General features: G+C 37.7%; 1 protein-coding gene across 4 annotated transcripts in view; it reads right to left on the bottom strand.

The window, feature by feature from the left end:
* Positions 1-27,085, bottom strand: part of LOC124298105 (serine/threonine-protein kinase tricornered) — a 117,012-nt gene that overhangs the window by 59,354 nt on the left and 30,573 nt on the right. The window contains exon 1 of one of the 4 annotated variants that reach the window (XM_046749714.1): positions 1,623-2,591. The exons of the other annotated variants lie outside the window; for them this stretch is intronic. Coding sequence (XP_046605670.1) covers positions 1,623-1,710 — 88 coding nt within the window. The 5' untranslated portion in view covers positions 1,711-2,591. Of the gene's footprint in view, positions 1-1,622; positions 2,592-27,085 lie in introns of those variants that run through there. 4 annotated transcript variants of the gene reach the window in all.

The raw sequence follows: 27,085 nt of genomic DNA, 5'->3' as shown, positions 1-27,085 counted from the left end.
AAAAATTTCAACAAAATTGTTAACAAGATTAGCGTTCCTTTGGCATCGTCGTGAAACGTTTGCAGCAATAATGTGGAAGCTATAAGTCAGGCATAAAAGTGCCAAATCCATCTGTGAAGCTATGACAATAGATATAGTCGCGTTGACAGTTTTAGCTGCAAGTTTCTCTCTCTCTCTCTCTCTCTCTCTCTCTCTTGCGGTACGGCAGCGTGGAAATTTTCCACAAAATAAAATAAAACAAGACGCGAAGAAAAAGGAAGGATAAAAGTAAAAAAAAAAAAAAAAAGAAACAAGAACATTTAGGCCCTTGCGTAAGCTTAGTAAAAATAATATACCGCCGAACTACGCGGCCGCAAAAGCGTTATGCTACGGTAGCTCAACGACGAAGACGAAGACGACTGTACACAAAATCAGGAGAAACCTCAGCGTCCCCCAAAGTCGCATGTTATTTTATACCGTGATCCATAAAAAATATAACACTGGGTTATTTTGACAAAAATAAATATGCGATACAGATACATAATATACACATATGTTAATAAAATATTATTCCCGTACGCACAGAGAACCGGAAGTTGCAATAGAATCGAACAAACGCGTCAAAAATCTGCAACCGTAACGTCAGTTGAGAATTCAAGTGTTAATTGAATGGAAAAAGAATAAGAAGAGACGTACGTGTAACGAGTACATTAGCAATCTCAAGAAAAGAACGTCTTTTACGTTAATAATTAAACTGACCATGTTTTTCTTGCGAATAATTTCTCTGAATACCTACGTATTTTTTTCCCATTCTTTACCGTTAATTTTTTCAGTCGACAATTTCGCGTCACGATCCGCAAATAGATCGCATATTCGATTTGAATCAGGCTGTACAAATACAGTCACGGGTGAAAGTAGTAAATGTATAATAATGTCCTGCAAGGTGTGCGTCAGGAAATATATCGGTGAGACGATTACGGCGCTATTTCCGGTAAAATTTCCAAACGTTCAGTCGTCACGGTGACGAAAATCCGAATCGCTTGCTCAGCCGTTGATGGATTTTTATTGACTATTTCAAACGATCCCAGAAAAAAAATCGCTCCTTCTTTTAATCGTCATCTTGAATGAATATTATTACTATTTTTGTTATTATTATAACAATGTTCAGCGACGCGAAGAAAAGCGTAAAAATCACAAACCTTGTAAAAATTATTTCAGACTTGCAAATCGTCGTAACGAGTAAGAAACATGTATTCCGGAGGCCTCGCAAAATTCACGGTAAAACCTGTTAAACTAAAAGAGGCCTTCTGAAATACAATATTTAGGTATTCGCTGTTTCAACTCTCGAGGCGATTAAACGTGTCCAAGAGGAGGTAGGTGTACATCGGCACCGTGTATCAATGGCTGGTTGATTTATTTAAACTTGTAATAACGTAGAAAAACAGGTCCTTGTCATTTAGATAAACGTGAAGAGGCGGAGATATATATCGAATGAATATAAACACCCAAGGATAAACGTGTACAGGCATAGAAAAACCGAAGTAGAAGCCAAGTTATGCGGGGTATTTTGTATACGCGTATATCATGTGTATACACATATAAATATGTACGCATAATAATATAATACGTAAAAAACAACTCGCCTGAGAGATAGGACTTTGCGCACATCATGTATCCACACATTTGTCCGATCTTCGTCCAGACGGTCTTCAGTAATTCCGGATTATACATTTGCTCGGTTCCCTTTTTTGCACGCGCACTACTATCAAATAAACAGCGTCAAACCCACCGACACTGTGGGATGAAACACCACCAGCACTACCACCAACACTACAACCTGCACATCTGGTTATCCACTCGCCAGTTGGCACAATTCGTTGTCGAAGAAATCGAAAAGTATGCAGAAAGTTGGCACACAGGGAGCAGCTGTCATCTATCTCTACAATTACTTTGATATTCCTTCTCAATGACCAATCGGCTTTGACCCGTTCTTCAATTGCCTCGGTATTTAAAAAATAAAGAGCGAACGTCCGCAAGGCAAACTATGTTGCGTAAAAGATTCAGCAACGCCCAAGCCGATAGCCAGAGTTCAGAATTTAGACGTTCCTTGCTCTCCTTCTTCTCTTAAATTCCAATGAACGCAGACTTCCGAGCTAACGAAGTAAACCAATCGCGTAGAAATGGTATCAAGAATAAGGAAGATCCGATCGACGTGATTATCCGATGCCGACGACGAGTAGGTCAATCCCACCGAGCACGATTCACTTCCGATTCCTTTTTCACCACAAGACACTATCTCACCCTGACATTATTGTCGAATACCATTATGGCCGGTGTGTGTGTGTGCACGTGAATACCGATTTTGTCCAAAGCACGTTCATCAGTCAAAGTAGAAAGAAAGAAAGAAAGAAAGAAGGAAATAAAAGAACGACTAGCAGGTATACATAGTAAAAGACTCCCGAGTATCACCTGAGCAAAACGAATTCCCGTATCGTTCAACGACCGTTTAAACATTAACTAGAAACCCCGAGTACAAGTCTCGAAGTCTAGTGAAGTAAGTGAGGAGGTGGCCAGTCATTATTGTACGGTCGACTACGGCCGGTTCGCGGATGAATGTAACCGACTTACTGACTGCTGTCAAACACACAGAGAGACAGTCGGTCGTTCGTTCGTTCGTTCGTTCGTTCGTTCGTTCCCGGTTACCGTAGTGGTACACGGATGGGGGCTTCGTGCCCGTGCCCCATGCCCACGCTTCTATCTCCGACGGGCGAACAACGAGACGTTTTTCACGCGTGTGTGTGCGTGAGGCGTCGAAAGTGTGAGAGGATGGAATGGAATGGAATGGAATGGAATGGAATGGAAAGGAATGGAAGCGACGGAGTGGGTACGACACGAGTGCGCGAAGGTGTCCGAGGATGGTTGGGTGTACGGGTAGTTTCACCATGCCGGACCCTGGCGTTCTCCTTTACACCTATGCAACCGGAGGAAGCGTTGCGATGGTCTTGAGGAACGTGACCAGAGAGCCAAGACGGTCCTTTCCAAGGGGCTACTGCACTCTTGACACGCGGTGAAAATCATTAATATTTGACACCTCGGTCGGCCGAGACGTCGCCGCCCACTTCCTCCGTCACAATTCCGACACGAACCGGTCTTTTTTGTTTCCTCATTTTTTAACCCCTAATTGTACGCTTATCCTCGTTGTTTGTCCGAAGGTCTCCGACGTTGGTGGAATATTTTTCGATTCGATATGTCGAAAGGGGTCGGTTTTTCTTTTATCGTTACCTTTGAAATTTCAGCGTAACGTTAAACAATCGACGAAAGGGATCGCGAGTATTGTGGCGAAATATACGATGCACGTGAACGTGATTACGAATTCAATCGATTATTTCCACTCTTTGAGCAACGTTCCACGCTCCGACGTATAACTTGTGCTTGCGTAAGAATACTCGCTGGCTTACGGAGCTAATCGTCCCGACCCACACCGTCGGAAAGTAGCAATTAGTTCGTTAACTAGTTAAAGTTATACTCCGATCCGAGTTGCGAGTAATTCCTAGAATATCTCCGTATACGTGTTTGCGAATACCGCATCACTCGCTAGGTCAGGGTCGAAATTCGAAGACTAGTTAGAAAACACTATGACCGATAATCATCTCGAAAATAAACGTACCTTCGACCGAACGTCATTTTCTACCCTCGAGGTGTTTCCGCGAGAAACAAAACGTCAGAAATTAATAGTATAAAGTAATAAGAGTAAAACTAATTCGCGATCGGTTATTTTTATTCTACGGAAAGCACGTATCGTCGTTCCAAAGCGTGGATGCTTTTGGTTGTTCCGAGAGATCCGAACCGGCATATTCTCCTTGAGCATCAACGTGTGCAACAACGTATCCACTGATTAATGCTGATGAATCACGAGCACCGATAATGAAACATAGAGGCGCGAATGGATGGGCCGACCGAAGAACAGGGCACGAGACCAGCGAGTGATTCGTAAAACGGTCGGGGTTCAAGCCGTTTGGCCCCAATCGCCGGTCCTGCGATGACGTCACCGATATAATCTTGAACGCGTGTGTTAACTAACTGTACTCTCTGTACGAGGAAGACGGGGCACGAATACCGTACGGCAGGGTGTGGAGCGAAAATGGAAAATTCATCAAAATCGATACGACCGAGTGAAATTTGTTTTGCATCCGCATCCCAAAAGTCGAGTTGATCCTCGGTTACGGAAAATACGGTATTTTATATAAATTTGGATATTTTGGAAATAAACTGAAATTCATGTAATTCTCGTTCATCGTATGTTGTTGAAAAACTTGCAGAAAAACGCAAAGTTATAATTGATGATAACTTAGAAATGAAATCTTCATTTTTCGCATCCAGGCTATAAATCGTCACAGTCAAAGTTGCTGTTACATTCCTTTTCTTTTAATTTTTATTCATCTTTGGTTGGTTCAACATACAATATAGAGCTCAAAAATGTACAGGGTGTCACCCAAAAAACGCTTCGTCCAAGAAGCAAAGGAGAATAAACGTTGAACATTTGATCCGAACATCCGATCCAGCGATTATTACTGATCTATTACCCAATCGATCATTCATTTCGAGGTGAAGATGAAGCCTGCGAGCTTCTTTTTAGTTTTTCACTTTGCACGATACCGCGTTATATTAAGATCCTTTATCCGCATGTTTGTGAGCAGCAAAAACGACGTTGAGAGGAAAAAGAAAATAGAAAAACAACACTTTCTGCTCTTCTGGCTCTTTGACTGAACAATTTCAATTTCATTTCAAGCTTTCTATACGTCGCTTTCTATTCACATCATCGTGTGGTACGTAATTGCAGGTGGAGCTTACATTTCTCACTCGTTTTGTAGACTCGATACATTCGTTCGCCGCGTTTTTTCCCTTTTCCAATTGATACATATATGTATATATGTTATACGAGCTGCAATTTGAAGCTTCAGTTCCTTTCTTTCACGATATCTATTTTTCGTCCCCGACTCTATTTCGTCTAACCAGGGCAAAGTGTCGAAAGCTTCCTCTATTTCAATTTCTGTAACTTCTTTTCATTGAGCCTATTCCAACGTAAGTTCCAAGAGAGAGAGAGGTAGAAAACTGCATCAAATTTTGCAGATACGCTACACGATACGGCTAATCAATAAGCCTATAAATTTTATAAAAATAAAAATCAAGTCAGGCGCGATACCGCGTTGAATTTAATTATGATCGCAATTAACCAATCGAAAGTTGAAACTCGTTGAGGCGTTATATCTTATTATTATAGGTAAGTATATGCACACCTCGTGCACACACGTAATCACACATATACGTGCAACAGAAAACGATACAAGTAAGCATATAATCACACGAGAGTAAAAGTAAGAGCGAGAAGGAAATCAGATTGGCATTCGGTTGAGAAATACGGTTGAAACTATATACATATATACATGTGCATGTAGCGATTATTTTCAAAGGATCAAGTTCCCGCAACGCGTTACGCATTTAATCCCCACCAACGTTTATAAACTGTATTAAGAATTTGCCGTACATTAAAGTTACACAATATTGTTCAGCAAAACTCAGTGCCTCGAGTCAACAAAAATACGTAACTAAATTAATCATATTACAAAAAAAAAATCATCATTTGCTTAATTCTATAACTTTCTTATACACACAACGACCATTTTTTACGATAAATCGTACACAGAACAGACGAGGACTGGACGGATTCACGGGACATGCGTGATACCCATAAATAGGCAGGTGTGGATAGATTAAAACGCGGATTGTAGAAAGAAAATACGCGATCGCAACGTGAGCGTTGCTACATCGTTTCCCCCTCGTCGAGACACACCTGTGCAAACAAAACTACCTGGCATATGTAGCTAAACGCGTGATTATAGGTGTGTATATTACACACGCACACCTTTACACAATTCTGCAAACAATTATTTAATTATAACAGCAAAGAAAGGGTGTGTATTCGTACATATATACATATATATATATGTGTGTGTGTGTGTGTGTGTGTGTGTGTTTTTATATACATATATATATATTGTACCCTGTACTTCCAAGCGCGGATACAATAATAGCCGTTCAACAATAGACGGAAGCAGAAACTACATTTTCCAATTACAATGCAAAGCAGAACTAAACAAACCGACTGCTGTTTTAAACTTCTATCTTTACTTTACATTATACGTTATACGTTGTTTATATATAAATTACAACCATGACGCAGTTTCGACAAATCATTTTCCCCGTTCAAACCGCAAAAGTAATTAACTCTTCAAAGAGTAGGTGAAAAGAAAAAAAAAAAAAAAGCACAATTTCTCCACCTGTTTTTCTCTAATGAAGAAGACGCGTATAACGTACGAATAAACTTGGAAATGTTCCACCACGCGTCGAATTCGTCAACCGTGTAGACGACGGTGATTCAATTTTCAATTCCTCTCGCAAGCATGCGGGAATTCTTTTTTCTTTCATATTTTTAATTTTTTTCATCGACGCTCAAGTTATACCTATATGTACATCTTCCGACACGCACCCTGCAGAGAAATATATATAATATTGCATAGATAACGAGCCACGAGCCTAAATGGCGTTACAACGGGACTTTGCCTCGTTATGAAACAGCTCCGAATGTGTACGAGGTGGAAAACTATTTTGAAATTCTTGTCTCAATGCTGCGGAAGGAGCGCTGAAATAATGCTGTTTTCAATACCGTTTTTGTAGTAACGTCAAGATAATTGAAAAACTCGCGCGACAACAATCTTGAAACTATAACGAGAAAATATTGCATCGAAAGTGTCCATGTTTGATCTCTCGTCTCATTGCCAGAGATTTTCTTCCCAAGAATACACGTAATTTTGAGGGTGGAAAAAAAAAGAATATACATACATATAAATATACACATATTCAAGTTGACTAAAAAGGTGGAAAAGTAAATTCAGAATATCGAACAGAACGTGACCTCGGAAGGAATGTTATACGGATAAGCATGTACATATACATGTATACATCTTCCCCGGAAAAACTCACGTGACCGACGGAAGCGTTCGTATCGAAACGTCCGTCAAGCGGATATCAAGGGAATGATCGATGGACCGCATAGCATTATCGGATGCTAGATGGGGACACATTTCGCTGGCGCCAGCTCAAAAGAAGAATCGCCTGTTTCTCCTCTCCTCTCCTCTTCTCCGAGGTCGGATTATTATAACAGATGAGGTAATATTTTGATTTTTGCTTTTGAAAAGCCAGTAATAAATATTAGAAATGCAAGATTCCAAAAATTAAAGCGCACACACACAGCGAAGTAGGTGTAAAAAGTCAGAAAAACCGAATATCCGAATGAACAAGATTCCAAGCGTAAAAATATCGAAAATCCAAAACAAAGAAAGATTGAAGCTGTGAAATTTCACCAAGCCGTAAATTCACAGAACTCAAAATTTTCGATCATTCGTAATTTCGATGCTTCAGTTTTTAGTAATTTTCTCACTTTCGGAACATCGCACTTTCGGACCATTCGAAACTTTGACGATTCGTCAAAGTTCGATATCTTTACATCAACTTTCGCCACGAAAGAAATTCAAAATTCGCCGTTCTCGGAACTTTTCAAATTCGGAATATCAACCCCGGGCCAGCTCGTTGCCTGGGTATAAGAATAAGATACAAGAAAAGTACAAGATGAATCATCGTCTGTCGTTTACTCCTTCCATTTGTCGTCTTTACGAGTCGAGTGCATAGATGGCCAAGTTCGCCGCCGCTGCAGGTTGCTCCACATGCACCGATTTACAGAGAGGGAATTATACGATATTCGAATTCGCATCCTAGGCGATAAAAGCTAACAATAAAAACCAGACGAAGGTTAACGGCGATTCCCTCTCACGAATAGGAAGTTTTGCGAGAGTTGCCGCTATCGCTGCTTCTGCTGCTGGGCGATTAAGTCTGGGGTTCAAGTACCTCGGTGCGAGTGCCGTTCCTTCTTGGTTCTTTTACATACGCGTACCAACATACGTGACAATGAGTACATACCCCTCGATCACGGGGTACTCGTCTTTCTGCACTTCGCGGTGACAATCTCTCTCTGTCTCTCTCTCACAGACAAACCGGAAGTAAGCAAGCACAGAGAGGAACGACGAACGGACAACCGGTAATTATTCTCATTTTCAACGCTACCTCTTCACACCGCGCTGCGGAACATGTCGCGAATCAAATCTCATTGTCGCTTATAATATATATGTTGGTTGAAAGAACCCGTTGAAGAATTACAAAATAATAATAATAAAAATGAAACGTAGTGTTATTTTGCTGTTTTACGATGCAAGAATGTGAAAAAAAGAAGGAGGATGCCTAGATTATTTAGGTAAGTGAGTGTACCTGCAACGTGTAAAGAGAAAGTGCAACAAAATAAATATTAAAGGTGTGTTAATAGTCATCCGACGGTCAAATTATTCTTGTTTTCTTTTCTTTTTCATCTTGTTATTACTTCCGTACGAGGTAGGAGAGAATTCACAAGTCTCAAGATCACGGCCGTGATGCGATTTCGACGCCAACGTATTTCGTTGAAGGAGACAACGAAACTGGACGGTCTCTGCCAAAATTGTTTTCGATCCAACCAATTGGCATGACGAATTGCGCCACGCCATTACAAGAACCGTATTAATTTTAGTCAACGACGAGTTTGTATATTTACTACAATCGAGGTCAGGCTAAAATCAAACGCTTTTCGCTATCTGCTAAATCGTGCTGCTGCTGCCGTAAGAATAAAGTTTATGCTAGAATGATGAATAATTGTGTAGCGCGATGATTTGATATTTCAGGATATTACTAATTGTCAAAACTCAATTACGGTACTCTTCGTTCTTTAAATTTAAAAAATATATAGCACATAAATATTGACATTATGAAAACTGTAGTTGAGGGTGGAAATGTTTTTATTTTTTCGTCCAATTGCGAACCGCGACACACGCAATAAAACTTCGCTTACCCGTGTAAACATAAAATGTTCAGTTATAAAAAATTGTTCATATTGTCCTGTCAGCGTGTGTATATATATACATACATATATACATTATTTACCCACAGAGATAGAAAATGTCCTACGACAACAATAACGCGTCCGTCCAGGAAGTCCGCAAGTTACGCTCCGGTGACTAGATATATCTAGGTATGTTATACACATATACCAACCAACAACAGTAACAAAACAATACCAAGATGTAAAAACTAATTACTCTGCAGGCATTGTTAATTTCCCCCACCTCTAGCCGCATCAGTTGTCACCGGGGAAACTCGTTGGCCTCGGTATTAAATAGTTTATACATAGTAAGAAAAAGGAGAGGAGGATTTAGAATGAGATTAACAACATGGTATGGAATCCAATTAAACTTTAAAGCCATTTGATCATCCCACCCCCCCCCTTCCCTTTTCAACATTATTTTACCCGAGTATTTCATACACAGCGAGCGATTGTAAAAACCGTAAGGAAAATCACGGACAATGAACAAACGAACAATGAAATATAATTTCGTGGTAACGAAGTAAATAAATGACGAAATCGGATTTCTGCTTTCACCTGCAGGTTGAAAAAGGATAAGAATAGAAAAAAATCAAGTACCTGAATCGAAAAATGTAGGGCAGAATAAAAAAAAAAAAAAAAAATTACATTTCGCCTGAAGTAGTTAACTATTTTACACAACGTGAAAACTTATCACCAGCGTGCCTTTTTCCAATATTATACACCAGAGATAGGTATACCTACAAGATATCGCAAATATTTCTTACAACGAGGCTGAAAAACATCATTTGAATAACCGGAACAATATTTGAAGTATTCTAACCAGCGCGGATATACGTAACCGGATTATCCGCATCCAGCAGCAGAGTACATAATAAAACCGCGGGTGAAATTTGTCGAACAAACAAAACGGATGACGAAAAAACATCGCCACGGTATACCGCCGGAGAGACAGATGATTAGGCCTTCGTGAGAGCGTGACAAAAATTGCGAGTAAGACGGAGAGAGGAGAGGAGACGAGATCCGGATAAACAATAAACCCGGTCTACGCGAACGAACGCAAACAATCAATTCGTACACATGCAGCCACTCGAAAAACGAGCGCTGTGCTTACGGTGCGTATTTCCATGTGAGTTGTCGGATGATTTGGATCCCGGAATCGATACGTTTTCCAATAATTTCACTGGTAAGTGAGTCAGGTCAGTTTCCAGATGCAGGATATAATAATAATAATAATAATAATAATAATAATAATAATAATAATAATAATAATAATAGTGTAATAATAATAAATAGTATAATTGCGATAGTGATGGTGATAATGATAATAATGATAGTAATGACAATAACAACAGTAATAAATATCTTTAGATCTCGAAAGATCAGCTTCTCGACTCCTTGAAGCGACCCGAGTAGAGTCTTCTCTTCGCTTATAAATTTACATGTATAATAGTAACAATATTTATTCGAGAAAGAAAAGAGATGCATCTGAAATAGGTATGAGAGGAGGGACGACCTTGTCGATCCAATCATTCGTTCCGTACGTAAGATCTAAACAACGACAATCCCGCACCGCTAATGGTATTAAACGGCGTTCGCACATATCATTGAAAGAAATAAAGGACAAATTATTTATCGTCGTCTGATTAAATACAGCTGCGACAATTAATCAAGGGGAATCGTGAGGCCTTTGTCGATAATTCCAACTTCCCTCCGTCGATCCGTAAGTCTACTTCCCCCCCCCCCCCCCCCCCCCCCCTCCCCCGTGTCAATTAGTTTCAACCGATTCTTTCCGTTCACAGTTTTTCCTATTACAATAAATACCTTGGATCCAGTCGGAAGAATCAGTCGTTTCGCAAACACGTTGGCCTTGGAAAAACCGAACGACTGCAAAGACTAATATATTTATATTATATTATACAGACGGAAATTGGTGTGGTAAAACCGGATTTTTGCAATAAATTTTGCACAAGTCTGACAGTTAGAATTCCGGCGAAACTGACAACTGTGAGAAAATATTTGACGTTATTCTTCTATTTCAATGTTAATATATAGGTACGTATCGGATATCGGACGCGGATTTCCGCGAGTTTATCGGAGGACAATCGATTAATGAATAATACGGCGGGGAACCTTCAACGCAAGCCAATTACCGATGGATGACGTCAATTTTCATCCAGCTGCAGTCCGCGATAGAATTTCTTCAATTTTCGTAGCGCTCCAGCGTTCCTTCGTTTTATCGTATTTCCATTCGCGGTAAGAATCGTTTAAATATTCAAATTATACACAAGACATGAAAAACGAGAGAAAGGTAAATTTAATTTTCTACGGAACAGTTCAACTGCAAAGATCCCGGATAGACGACATCGGCTCGGCGGTGACACACGAAAATACTTACAAAACAGCACGAACGGTAGTTTTTGGGTCAAGGTGTAAAGAGGAGCTCATAACGACATGATACGAGCAACGTGCGTACATACATGTAAATATATACATATATATATATGCACATACACATGTATGCATGCAAGCAAAAATCCGCTTCACTAATCATCGAACGTACAAAAAAATGGCGAAAAGAAATCTTCACACCCGCCAACACTCAAACACGACTAACTACGCGTCGTCACCTTGTGAGTTTCATCCGCACACCACTTACAATCAATCCTTCACGACCCCGACGATCCTTCGAAACGATGAAGTTTCGACACAACACGAGTCTCTGGAATTCATTATGCTTTGACTGAATAGATTTCACAGATAGACGGCAATACGACAAGGTCAGACTTGGCGTTGCAGTGAATGAATTTCGTTACACATCGAATATATCGCAACGATGAATAGGAGAAGAGGGTGAAACGAAGAAAAAAGAAAAATAAAAATTTGAGAAACAACGTAGAACGTTTCGGTTGAACGAACGGAATTCATTCGGCATAAGTTTGTATACATTGAATAGGAAGAGGAGAGACGCATGTTGTCTCATCAGAGCCTGAAGCGTGATGATTTGCGCGATTTGCAAATCGTCAAGTTGTAAATTGCACGTTCGGTGACGTCGATTAAATCCGCAATCATTGTAACTGCATGCGGTGATGAAAACTGGCCGTTGAACCGAAGAGCGTATAATGCATTCCCGCAAGACCGGCGGCAGTTGGTTCACAGATATGTGGATATTGGTTATAATAGTAGTTATAATGCAAAAACAACAAAAGCAGAGATCGGATGCAGCGTGGAATTATTGCCTCTGCTGGAAAAATTCGTCGCAGTTCGGTGATATCGTGAAACGATATTGAAACAACGTTCGTCACAAATGCACTCGATGAATTTCAAAGCATCGTCGTTTTCCATTAACGTCGATCGATGGTTTTCCTCGTCTCATTTTTTTAATTTTTTTTTTTTTCTTATTACACACAATTACGTACTCATAGGTAAGTTAATCAAGTACGAAACTCTCGAGTAGCATTACCTAAACGCCGAAGGCCAAAAGTGAACCGAAAGGAACGAAGCAGCGATCGGTCGACCGGTGTTTTTCCCTTCGTTCTTCAATATTATTCCACAAAGATAAGTTGAGTCGTTAAAAGAAGTGTCGAGTCAAAGTTTGAGGTGTAAGGAAAATTTTCACAAATTTTTCATTCCCTTATACAATTGTCCGCATTATATCTAATTATAATTTTCTTTCGTCACAAGTCGTTTGTTCGAGTATAAAAACACATGTAATGTATAAACTATAACGTGTATATATAATATACTTATTTGTCGAAATTTGAAACTTTCTTTTAATTATTTACCACGCAACCGTTTCAATTCGTCTTCATTACCCTAATTTCATTTCTTTCCTTCCCTTTTTTTTTTTCATTTTCAAACAACTCTCGCGTCTTTTTAGCACACGTCAAACGTAATAACGGATGTTTCCGGTGCTGAATGATAAACAAACTTTACTCAATGATAGATCCCCTCCCAACTTTCTCTGTATACACCTGTATCGTACTAGAATATTCAGGTATGAGTTACTACGGGCACGTACATTACGAAGCGAAAGAAACGAACAAATCGCAGGGTTTGGCATATGGCGAATAATTGAGGACACGTGTGTCTTGAAGAGGAGAAAAGAAAAAAAAAAAGAACTCCTCATACGTCAAGAGACGTTATACTTACAAGGAAATACTTGTTTTTAACTACGATTATCCTCAATTTCGGGACGAACAAACGAAGCAAGAAATAAAAACAGAGCATAAAAAATAAAAAAAAAACGTAAAACGCATGTCATGAGGAGATAGAGAGAGGAAAAAAAAGTGCGCGGTTATTTGATTCGTTTTTTTTTTCTTTCTTCGTTTCTTTCTTTTGTTTGGTGAACACCCAAAACGCCTCTAGCCTAGGTAACTTGACTCGAAAGTTTTCTCCGGTGAAAGGAATCAGTCTTTGATTGACGCGTGAATTTTTTCATCACCTTTTCTTCTTTCTTCTTCCTTCTTTTTTCATTCATTCCTTTACGCCCCCTCATCAACGTCACAGTTATTATACATGTATATAATTTTCAGGCGTCGGAACGTCTTCAGAAAATCGGAAAACAAAATTATTCTAGCTCGTTAAATATGTATATAATTGTTTTCGATTTTCTGAAGACGTTCCGACGCCTGAAAATCGTAACCCGCCTAAACTTCAAATAACACGAAGAAAAACGTTTTTTCTCGGTATACATTTTACTGTAAAAATAACAATGTTCTACAAAATCTCTGACTGCGAGATTTTAGTAGTCATTAGTGCTAGCGTGTGAAAAAAATCACCAGTCAATCTGGACGAATTGCACTTCCTCTAAATAATAAAAAAGAAAAAAAATGTCAGATTTCGAGGGTGTGCGATTCGTTTATATTGACTGGTGACGAGGATGTGATTTTTTTCAGATGATAGCACCAATGCTCACTGAAATCTCGCACCTGAAAATTTTTTCGATCATTATTACCTTTACAATAAAATACATATACTGGGAAAAAAAATTCCTCACATTTTATTTCAATAAGAAACTTGTATCACACTGCGGACTATCTTAGAGTTGGGGTAAAAATCTGAAAAAATTAGGCAATTGTTTCTAAATTATTTCAAGTTAATTTGAGGGGTGGGGCGGCAAAAATTCGTCAACAACCTAAAAACAAGGACGATACATTTCCACGATTTCAGCGGTGTCAAAGCTTCTGCAAACCTGCATAGCGACGGTTGGTCGAAGCGAAGAGCAAAGGATATTACGCCAACTTCCGGTTTGCCATGCTTTCTTACCACGCATGCGCGTCAGCCAACACTAGCAGCCGGAGACTCAATCCGAAACACGCGATTCCAGTTTAACTACGGTTAGTTAGGTGTGCATAGATGCATAGATACATACATACATATATATACATATATATATACACGGAGGATTTTCTATTATGGAAATTAGAACCTTGACTGGTAATTAGTGAGGTAACCAACTTGAGAGGTTTTACGAATATAAACGCTCACCGCCTAACTTTCAACAATAATCTCACGCAAGGCGAAGAGTTACGCGATGACAAAAACAAAAACAACAGCAATAATGTACACAGATATATCGTAAAATTCAAAAAAAAAAAAAAAAAAATATGTTTCGTCACATTTTTCACGACGTGCGTGTAAAGTTGGCGATATTTACATCATTTCTATTCGCGATTCGCAACATTTCTTTTGCCGTATAATTGTTCGCAACATATTTTTTTGTTTACCGTTCCTCTGGCAATAACAGGTATAATATGATTTCATTATTTGAACTTTCAGTCTTGTTCACGTCGGTGTAGTGTATTACTGAAAAAATTCAATTTTCTTTCTCCGCATTAACATCTTTACGTGAGAAATGAGAGAGATTGTGTACGAGTAGCTGATACGATGTCGTCCTCGCATACGCTCAACGTGGGTCACATGAACTTTGACCGAAACTTGTGAAATTAGGTCAATTTAAAAAGTTGACCTCTAACGATACGAACGGACTTCTGCCTTGTTGATCCATCTGCAAGATACCTATCATATTTCACGTATATCGTGAAACTCGTCGTGCGTTACACGACGACACTACATATACGTAAATGTATGTGTGGAAGGAAAGGAGATTTGTCAGCTCCGTACGGAAATTCTAGATTCATTCAAGACAAGTAATTTATATAACCGACGATAAGCCCAAATTATTTTCAAACTCATTTAAAGAAGCTAACTTTTTCTTATAGGATAATATTGTATACATGTATATGTATATATATCAGACTATCAAAAAATTCGACTATTTGTTTTTTTTTTTTTTCAAAATTTAAGACGAAAATATTTTTCGAAATGACGAAAAAAAGATGCTGTCCAAGTTTCAGCTGTTAATATTAATATTTAGAGGTGCCTCGTCGCTATTTTCTATTTCCCATTGAAGTAAAATGGGGGAAAAAATTTGTTTTCAACTTTGGAATTTTATAACTCGTCGACGTATTAGTGTACCGAGTAGACGATAACGTATTTTAGTAGGGAATTCAACGTTCTACAAAAAAGGTCTCTTATCACTTTATGATAAGTCTAGTCTTTCAAAAATTCTTTAAGGTCAAAAGGTACTTAAGGATCTCAAATAACTTTTGAAAGATTAGATTTATTATAAAATAACAAGAGACTATTTTTAGCGAGCCTTCGGTAGCCTAAAAAACTAACTTCTGGTCTTATAAATTTTTTTCTTTTTTACAATCCGATACATAGTATAATAACTAATTAATCCCAACCTCGGTTATTTTCTGTTTTGTTAAAAATATGCATAGCAGTTTTGATAGAGCACGCGTGCCGCATATGCGCAGATAAATCGCTCGAAACCCGATAGAGTTACAGGTATGCGTATACATTTTGAAGATGTTTCTTCCGGCCAAAGTGAAGCGAAAGTGAAATTTATCCCGGTTCATTGTCTTCCAAGCCTACAGTCTAGAATTCGACCCTAACGCGTCCCAGCGATAAAGAATAAAAGCGCACTTCCTCGCTTCCCCGGATACATCGACAGCGATCTCTTCGCACTTCCGGTTCATCGATTCGGTATCACGTTCGACGTACACGAATCCACGATACACGAAATTATTCTACGAAACTACAGATATAACCAGAAAATTTCGGTGATGATTGTGGAATCGCTTACGTACCTGTCGAAAGTGTGTCGGAATTTGTAAAGAATATTTTTCAACGCAGAAAACGAATATTGTCCAAGCTCACCTGAAACATAAAAGATAAAGGGTGGAATTAATGCTTTGCATCTTCGCTCCGCGAGCCTATATATGTAAAATTGTTACTATATTAATATAATAATAATAATAGTATTACGGAAGTGTATCATTCTTGCAATTAAAAGATTCAGACTTCGAGAATGGGCGACAAAATTCGCCAATGGGATTAAGATTAAGGTGTTTTAATTTAAATAATAAAACGCGAAAGGTACGAATATCCAAAATTTCCCAGGCAAACGAAGAGACGACCCTTCATTTTGCAACTTGAATCTTGTTATCGCTGTTGCAGAGTTAAACCTCTGATCGTAAAACGTATGTAACGTACGTTATAACGAAAGCGAAAAAAGATGATCCGCACCTGGGGTGGTTTCTACAAGAAGATAGTAAACGCGATCGTATCTTCTTTTCGATTCGTTGGCATAATTTTCGGACACAGCCTCGGAAATTATATTCCAATTATCAGGCGATAAATGATAATTGAAAATTCCACAATGCGTAAGGAAGAGAAGAGAAACGAAAAGAAGAAATTACTCTAAGTATAACGATTTGCGAGTTAAACGACGCGTGGAGATATCTGACAATGAGTTTGAAATAAAATTGAAAGTATCGCGGTGTATAAGATAACTTTTAAGATATTACACACTTATATATATATGTATGTGTGTAATTAGGCTAATTGTTAATTATCTCGAGACCGTCGGTACGTACGATTGCGTCGTAGTGTTTCGTGCTTGAATTTTTCAAAACTTTTCCTCATTTCTCCGCCGTCTGCTGAATAATATGGAAAGAAAGAAAGAGGGTGACGTGACAGGAGCTGGATTAACTCAGTGTCTATACATATATACGTATATAACACCTAAACCTACGCGAATTGCAATAAAAAAATTAAAGACAAAGGTTTCGTGGGCATATATATATATTATAATGCAACACGAGCCACAATTTACTTTAGAAACAAATTCAGCCGACCGAAACGTGCGGCAATAATTATTCTGTTATATTCATACGTCGCAATGTATCACATCGACGACAATACGAAAAATAAAATTGAAGAAAAAAAAAAATACTTCCATCCCAAGATTCGAACAGCAAAATTGTTTTTTTTTCCCCCCCCCTTTCTACCATCATGACCAATTAGTAAAAATTAATTAGAGTGAGTTCGGTATATGTGTAAGTTCACGAGCGATGTGAAATATTGTCAACTTTTCATCTATTTCATGGAACTTTCAAGAATGAAATTCATTCCCAAATGTAACTTGCATCGGTTTAGGATGCGTGAATTATTTTCCAACGATTTATCTTTACCGTAAATAAAGGATTGAGAACGTATTTTTACCACATTTTTATCTCAGTGTACAAAACCGAGACAACGTTCAATTAATCGTAATCCGTTTAATAGAGAATAATGGCGGTAAACTTTAGAGAATGAATATCAACCTCCCATAGGCGAATATATCATTTACAAAGAAAACTGCACGAAGGCAGACGTAGGCAAGCTTAAAGCCTCCGAGCAAACATTCGATGCAATTAACGCTTGCCTCTGTAAGCTTTTTCGGCACACCAGCTTACGTACCCATGTAATATACGTGTGTATAACTAAACACACACAAGTATGTAAAACGTGTGAATGAATTTGTTTGAAACGTGCAGCGTATACGTTCAAGGATAGGATCTATTTTTGGAGAGGAGACATTAGTTACGTTAATCCCTCTTCTAGCAGCTGACCTAATAGCTAATTTCCACCAAAAATTAATAATTTATTTATTCCTATACGTTAATTACACATCCTCGAGACTTGACCCTCACGTTTCATCGCCGTAGACGTTACGGACCTGCAAAGCACAACTTTACGTCGCGTTAAGTCACTATATATACGTATGTGTATGAAAATATCTGGGAGAGATCACGAACAAACATTGTTATAATTATCGCAGCGTGTTATTTACATAAATTATACACGCAGACACTCGACTAGACAAAAATTTATTGCCTACAATTACGAGATGATACACTTTCCTTCGCGAAAATTTCTACTCGCATTACTTGTGATGAAAAAGATTTTTACGAATCAAATTAAAAACACAACAAAGTGTAATTATACAGCATAAACAAAAAAAAAAATATTTACATATTCAAGAATCAAATTTTTAAAACGTTTTTCTTCAGAACAAGAATACTCTATATTTTGCTTAAAAAAAAACTGCAAAAATTACACGTGCTGTTCCAATTTATTTGTTAATTTCATTTATTTATTTTTGTCATTTTTCGATGGTGTCCCAATAATCAGCGACATGATTCGTATTTCACGAATGTTATAGATCTTTGTTCCTTAAGCGGATACGTGTTGATAATCGCACACGCCTCCACCTCGTGAGTCACAAAAGATCTTTATCGATAAAATTTATCTACCGCTGCACGTGATTTCAGATTGTATACTTCAACGGTGGAATAGTTAGATGCGAAGATACGAATTCCGCATCCGGTCTTGATTGATTAAGAATAAATTTCATGGAAGGTGAATAATATCGTCTCAATCCACGATGAATTGTGTTCGCGAATTAATGGCTGCACGTAAGGCGGATTACTGTTGCAATAAATGCTGACATTTGCCTCTGGAGGTCAATGATTCTTTGCGCTTTCGCACCATTTACATTGTTATAATATTATACGAGAACATGCAGAGTGTGAAACGAGCGTCACCCGATTGGATTTCAATATCGCATTTCGCAGACGCGATTTATCGAACATAAAAATTGCCAAGAGCAGCCGCCCCGCCTATACCTGTGTATATATATATATATATATATATATATATATATATGGGGCATTCCACGTAAAATTAACAGCCCATGAACCTCATTCTCTACGATTTTAATCATTTTTTAGCGTCACGTTCGTATCGACCCATAAAGTTGTAGGAATTTGTTTCAGATTTTTTTACAGCCACCGGTGAAATCTGAAAAAAATCACACAGAGTCTATGATTTAAAATATGATTTTTGAGCAACGCGCGATAATGAGATTTCCATATTTACCATATTTTATTCCCAAGCTTTCAGTTTTTCCACGTCGGAATTGGAGATTTATTTTCATGTGTTATCGTTCTTTTCTATTCCCCGATATAAATAGATGATGGAATCATGAAAATAATGCGATTCTGCAACCTATTTAGATCCAGGTGTATAATAAATAGAAAAAAAAAAGAAAAGCAATAAAAATTCCGACATGGAAGAACTAAAAACTTGCGCATAAAAATAGTAAATATTGAGATCCCATTATCGTGTGTTGTTCAAAAATCACATTTTGAATCATAGAATCAGTTTGTAGTTTTTAAGATTACTAATCTGAAAAAAATCTGATTAAATTCCCGTGACCCTCTCGGGTTGGTAAGAACGTCACAATAAAAAGCTGATCAGAATCGAAAGGTGCGAGGTACATGGACTGTTAATCTGACGTGGAATGCCCCATATATATAATTAATTGCGAGTATTAGAAATGAATATTCATCGATGCGTGAAAAGTGAATGCAAACTTCACTAAATGTGCCTACACGTATATCAGGGATTGTACGGATCGACACACGCGCTTTGATTAAACGAATCCGGGATAAGCAAACAACGCGTTAAGGTGCTCGTGAAGAAAATTAACGATACGAAGCTGTAGCATCAACGCAACTACGCACAAAACAGGGAATACGTGAAAGAAAAGAAAACGTCTAAAATTCAAACACGGATCCAACTGAAAATAGCAATGATTGTTACGAGGTACGAAAATAACATTTTTTTGAAATATCTAAACCAATCATAAATTAAACCGGCTCTGACATCAATTTGCAGGTAAACAGGAAACATTATAGTTTCGAGAGGAAAGCGGAACGATGACAAATAAATTACGGCAGCTCAGCTGCAGGTTTGTATTTTTAACGTGGTTAATTGCAAAATGCATAAATATATATATATATTTTTTTTTTTGTTATTTCGTTCTTTGTTCAGTTTTTTTCTTTCTTCTTCTCTTTCATAAGCAAGGAATTTCCGTGCGTAGGGCGGACGAATGTTTTAAAGATACGACGATGATAAAAAAAAAAGCATGTTTTCGTACGAAACGTCAAAGTTTCAAACCGATCGTTCCTTCGTACGGTATAATGACTGTATAAATATATAATCATTTTCAATTAAATTTTTACAGTAAAATATTCACAGGTAGCCTTGATAATTATCAGTATACATTATATACCCACGTGTTCGTGATGTAAGTAACGATTAGTACGCGCCAAAAAAAAAAAAAAAATACCGCGATAAAACAATATAGGCCTAATTGAGCTGCAACCGCATTTACGTTGCGATAAGGGTGAAAATAAAAAAAAAGAACAAAGTTGAAAGAAAAAAAAAATGTATCCAATGAAAGAAAATCAAGTTTAGATCGTGTAATACAGGAATCTTTAACAGTCTCATAGCTGTTGTCTTCCCGATTATAACGTCTGAGCAGAAAAACGCGATAGTGAAATTCGAAAGTAGCAAAAATTGGAGATATGGGATAACGAAATAGTTTTTGGCGAGAATCCGTGACATTGCCTTTTACATATATACATATGCACAGGGTAAAAATAATACCGTAACGCAAAGCGTTCCGTTTATTCAGAGTACGTGAATTGTTTTGGAACTTCACAACGACTTTAAACAAGTTTAATTACCAAAATCTGAATACATTGTCCATTTTATAAATAGATTTTTCAATTCGAGACGATCCCAAATTTTCGAAATACTGATTTTTTCCGAAATGAATCGTTATACATTAAAGTTTCCAAAGTTCACTCTTTTGAAATCGACCAGGGCACTCCCTTACAACCGAAATGGGCGATGGGTAATCCTGACAACATTATCGAAGCGAGGATCGGAAGAAAGGAACGGGTCTGAAAATTAGTTTCTTCAATTGAAAAGCGAAATTCACGTTATTAACGAATTATGTCGACAGTTGTGAGGTACAACTTGGGCTTCAAGTCATGCCCGTAATATCTTGCGAAACGGTGTTTATTACGCAACAACTTTCGATCCTCGCGGTCAGTAGGCGAGTCGCTTAAAACCGAACGGTCATCGGTGGATTTTCGGTTCCCGTTTATTCCGCTATTGCGGTGTCTTTGGTAAACATTACGCACAAAATACCGAGTAAATACTACGCGTCTTTCGTCACGGTGAAACGGCAGTTTCTTATCGCAAAGATTTTTTCATTTCTCCCAATTATTCCATCATTCACCGCTGTATGTATTTCATACGTCCGAAGAAATTTAATAATTTCCTCGACGTTTTTCCATCTTCGAATCGATTCCGATAAAGAGAAAAAAAAAAAAAAATGTCTTCCTTCAAATACGAATGAGAAAAATTAGGTGTATAACAAGGAGTTTTTTTATTCTTCTTTTCTTCTTTCTATCTTTGTTTCTTTTTCTTGTTTTTTTGCCTCTTGTTACACCAACTCTTGACGCGCATGGCGTACGATCAGCCAACGTTCTTTTCCCTGCAATGTGTTGCAAATCCGGCTACCTTGTATAAACTGCAACAACTATGCCGTCAGGTGTGCAACGTGCGTAATTCAGACGCTGCGAACAGCAGATGCCGATGACGCTTCTCCTGGCACACTGGATACTTATACCGCAGCAGCAGCGGAGAAAGACCAGATGCGGTTGGTTTACATTTGTTTGTTACAATAATTCTCGACGATGTTAAGCATAAAGAGATGGAAGACACGCGGTAAATACGAACCCGAGGGGTAGAAAAGAAAAAGAAGAATCTACACCGTTGTTCATCGTCGCCGTGCTGTTATTCGTGAATTAACGGATATTACGCGAAGAATAAAAGAATTTCTTCGCTTTGACGGATAAAAAGAATCAATAATTTAGAATCCACGGAGATGGGTAATTTTTTACTCATTTATTTGCAACGTTTCGATCACCGTCTTTAAGAAAATATACTAACGACCTTTTAGCGTTACATTTTATTAATCCGGAATTTTTGAAGAAAGTGACGAGTAAAGTAAATTTAAAAAAGAATCGCTGAGATAAGAAAAGAACGGGAAACTGTAGCGTCGAATCAAATCAGTTTCGTTGATGTAATAAATACACAAGTAAGTTAAAATCATTTAAAATAGGAAAAAGTGAATCCACGATTGGTTCTTCGTACATAAATCTATCCGTAGAGCCGGTTTATAACATCTCCACTTTCCACGACGTTCCAAAGCGCGGCAATTAAGAACATCGAGAGATTCGCATCGATATCGAAGTAATTGTTTTTATTCCATCCTCGCCGCGAGAATATCGCGAATAAATCGATCTGTTTTTCCAAAAAAACTATCGTTACACCTGCGAACAGCGAAACAGTTTCTTCAGGCAAATTTAAACATCAAGCAGTGTCGAATATGAGAATCACGTGTTACACGATGACGTAACACACTTCGCAGGTTACTTATAGTTTGTATCAGTTATTAGATCGTTTTGCAAAATAATTAATATGTGAGAAAATGAGAAAAACAGATTGAAACATGTGATGTGCATACCGACAAGAAGTGCATATAGATCCTAGATGCGATTAGCTTAAGATAAAAAACGATTAAGGAGAGTTAAGCGTAGGTATTGCAGGGTTAATTTTCGGCCCGATCGGTATTTCACATTGTGAAATTTATTCGGACAATGCAAGGCTAGCACGGTTATCACTTGGAGATACCGCGGAATTAAGAAGGGAAAACACGTGACCAATGAGTGAGATACATGTATTTATGACCCAAGTCATAACGGGTCGCTCGATCCGTTACAACAAATACGTAATACATACGATAGTAATTTCGGTATGTTAGTATCGTGCATCATCTCATATGTAAAGTACCTTACCCTATACTCGCTCATCTCCGCAAGCAGGTATTATATGCATATTATATATTATATATATATATATATATTTATAATATACATGTACACAGATGCAGCATCTTCATTTACGAACTTCAACTATATCGGTATCATGGAACCGTACTTAAAATTTTCACCCCATTCATGTTATACTGTTGCTAAATTTTTTTTTTTTTTTTTTGTAATATTCGTTAAAAAGATGAAAAACACAAACAATCACTGGAACAAAACAACTTATCCATATCTAAATCTCAATCACGAAATTCCCCGACTTTTCCCTAACTAATTTGGATAAATTGGTTATAACAAATTCATAAAAATATACGTATTTTTCATGATTTATTAATTTTTTTTTTTTTTTTTTTTTCACGAAAGTCGTTTGTAAGGTAATATTTAGAAATATTCAAAGTTTGAAGAGAACTTTACGGCGATGGTAAACAAACTTGCATTTCATCTGTCTCGTCTGAAGCTTAATAAAACATTGTGGGACGTATTTAGGTAAAAAAAAATAAATAAAACAAAACAGTGGACAATTCCTGACATTTCTCTGACTATTCCAGAATTGCGGAATTCCCTGACCAGTGGCCACCCTGAATTTTATCTACATACATATATTTTTAATCTATGCGTATAAATGAATTTAGTTTTCATCGTACATACGCGTGCGTGTATTTTAAAACCTATCATAGGTGGCTGCAAATGTATTTCGGATTCCGTATAATAAATCAAAATGATACGTACGTCGATATTTCAGTGCGTATTTGTATCGCGAAGACAGTTTCGTGACCCGATTCTTGCTGCACGGAATCCGATGTTTATTCAGCAGCTAATCGTGAGAGTGTGTGTATGTGTAAAAATAAGAGGTATGATAGTGGCGGTGAGGTGAGGTGTCTTCATTTCCGGACAGAATATTACCTACGGCTTGAGTAAGTGCAAACACAACTTACATTTCTCCGCGTTATTAAAATCGTAAAACTACACAAATGCGTTAAATACATACACGTTTAACTATTTGCCTGTCGGAGTTACTAATTTCTTTTCAAAACAACAATTTTGTGTTTATATATATATATATAAATATATATCTGTATACTAGAAATATTAAAATTCAAGTCAAGGTTGGCCTGATTTGAATTCATCGCGACCGAATCACTCGTGGAAAAAAGATAAGGAACCAGCTGGCGATAACGGCGATTGCTTTTTAAACATTTTTCGAATGACCCGTAGATACGACCCGTGACGAAATTTCCCCCCCCCCCCCCCCCCACTCCCCCCCATCCTCCTCCTCGCCCAAGCAACATTTTTTCCCCAATCTTTACACACGTCACGCCGGGGTAACAGAAAAACACAATTACGTTATTAACATCGTGGCCTAGAAATCGTTCGCTATGATAAAAACTTTTATTTTCAATTCGACTATAATGAATTTATAATAGACGGAGTGATTGCACCGGGTAAATGTCGAGGAGCGCCTCTGCCACCGAACTGCAGGGACGCGGTTATCGGTAATTAAACGGTCAAAATTAAACCGTAAACACTAAATACAGTATAGGTGAAAATTTTCGATTACCCTGTGTAAAGCGAGAAATTTACACCGAGAGAAGAAAAAGTCATTGAATCGATTGAATGTACAATCACGGGCTGCGAAACGAATATTTATTCGTATCAATTCGAGATCTGTTGTTGCAACAAAATGTTAAATTCGGACTATTTGAATCAACTAAATATTTTCTCACACCAAAAGATCTTTAATTGACACGAATAAATATTCATGTCGTCGCCCGCAACCGCATATTTAATTGATTCATAAATTACACGCATTAAATGCCAATGAAATTGTCTTTTTGCGGTCGGGCAAAAAAAAAATAAAATAAATAAATAAAAAATAAAAAACAAATAAACAAAAATATTGCTTTTACTAGTACCGGGTGCCCAAAAGTTAAATATACACCACTGAGTTCGCGCCATGTCCGCAGAGCAAAGCGATAGTTTTACATACATATATATTTATATACGGGGGGTCAACGGAGGTCTGCACAAAAGGTGTTGTGTGTTACATACACATGTGTACACCCACGCATGCATACATACGTATGTTAATATGTACGTACGTGCAACACGTGTATCTAAAGGTACATTGTCCCAGATTCCAGGTAAGCGAGTTCACATAATACATCGGGTTATGTACTGTTATACATAAATAACGATACGACAGGGAGAGACACGGACAGGCGTATGTGATTCCACGTGGTGCGGGTGTGTTGCGTGTAATATATGCGTTGTATATTTTGCATGCAGGATATCGCAAAGAAATAAAACATGGCGCCGACAATTTTTCCTCAAATAAAATTCCCCGACTCTTTTCCCGATAGACGAAATTCCTCGACTATTCTCGGTTTTCTCGGTCTGTCGTCGCCCTGCTAAAAATCGATGCAACAAAACTTCATCACACTTTCTATCATAAAAATCTTTCCTAATACGTACGAGACTCGATTTTTTCACTCAAGTTCTTACATATATATATATATATATATTATATTCGTCAAATTATTTTCTCCGCCGGATGAGAGGATGTAGGAAAAAAAAAAAAACATCTCGTTCATTAAAAAACGTGAATCTTTTAACGTCCTCGTTATTTATTAATTTTTTTGATAAAAAATTTACGCGAATAATCTGCACTCGGAGGAAAAATTTCAATCTCGTCAGAATATTTTTCTTTTTCTCAGAATGAAAAAATAAAAATGAAAATTGGAATGAAACGAGCAAAAGTTTTCAGAAATTTCAGAACATCGTCCACTATGATCATACATTCTGTCCACATATCCTATTACATTATACGTATCATACATAGATACGAGTGAAACGCTGTGAATAAAAAAAAAGTGCAGCTCACTGTCTGCACGCGTAACTATACTGTATAACAAGGAAGGTTGAAACGATCCTCATTATTCATTTTCAACGGTATTTACCTATTGAGAAAATTGTTGCATGCACGTGTAGGTTCGTGCGTATTTTAAATGCGTTGGTATATAACGTGTGCGTGTGTGTGTACATTGTAAACAGTTTCGACACAAGCGGAGTTGTCGCTAAGGAAAACAGCGAACCAAACCAACGAATCAACGAACGAACGAAATCAAATGCCTAATTCACGTTTCGTCACTAGACTGACCTACTTGTGCACTGTGCGCCAAGTCAAACACACACAAACACACACGGGCGCAAATACGCGCGAACTGTTCGCCGCGATCTTGCATTTTGTTTTTACTTTTCTCTCTTCTTTCTTGTACCATGTATACCAAATATATGTATAATGTTAAAACAGGCGCCATGCGCCGTCGGCTCGAAGTTTAGTGCGTGGCGATGGGATGATGTTTGAAACAAAGAGAGGCCGTAAAAATGTCAAAACCGCTATTTCGCGGTTACGATTGCCCCGCATGATTTACCGTATACGTATGATTTTTCTTTTTAATGAAAATATATTATACTGTTACACGTATGTTTCGTTGATAATTGGTTTTAACCACAAGACTCTTTTCTCATACTTTCATATGAACTCGTTACTGTAATAATTATCGACTGATATCAATATTTATCAATTACGTATTACGATCGAATGATCAACTCATATATCGTACAGAGGGAAGAGAGAAAAAATAAAAACAGTCGCAATACAGAAAAAAAAAAAAAAAAAAAGAAATGCAAGACTGATTATACCTGCAAGGAATTAAAAAAATTCGATCATCAATTATTGCGATATTATTATTGTTATTGTTATTATTATTGTAGACGAATATCGCACGTTTATTTGTAAATTTTCTTTGTGACCTGCCCGGACACAGGAAGGAAAATGTGCAATAAGGAAAAGCAGAAATTTGTGGTGATATTAATACCTGTTTAGGTATAACGAGAAAAAGAAACATGAAAACGTTTATTATATGTATAATAACAAATCGAGATG

Source organism: Neodiprion virginianus, chromosome 2 (genome assembly GCF_021901495.1).
Source record: "Neodiprion virginianus isolate iyNeoVirg1 chromosome 2, iyNeoVirg1.1, whole genome shotgun sequence".
Classification (NCBI taxonomy): domain Eukaryota; kingdom Metazoa; phylum Arthropoda; class Insecta; order Hymenoptera; family Diprionidae; genus Neodiprion; species Neodiprion virginianus.
The sequence above is the reverse complement of the archived record's forward strand: the minus strand, read 5'-3'. Positions and strand labels throughout refer to the sequence as shown.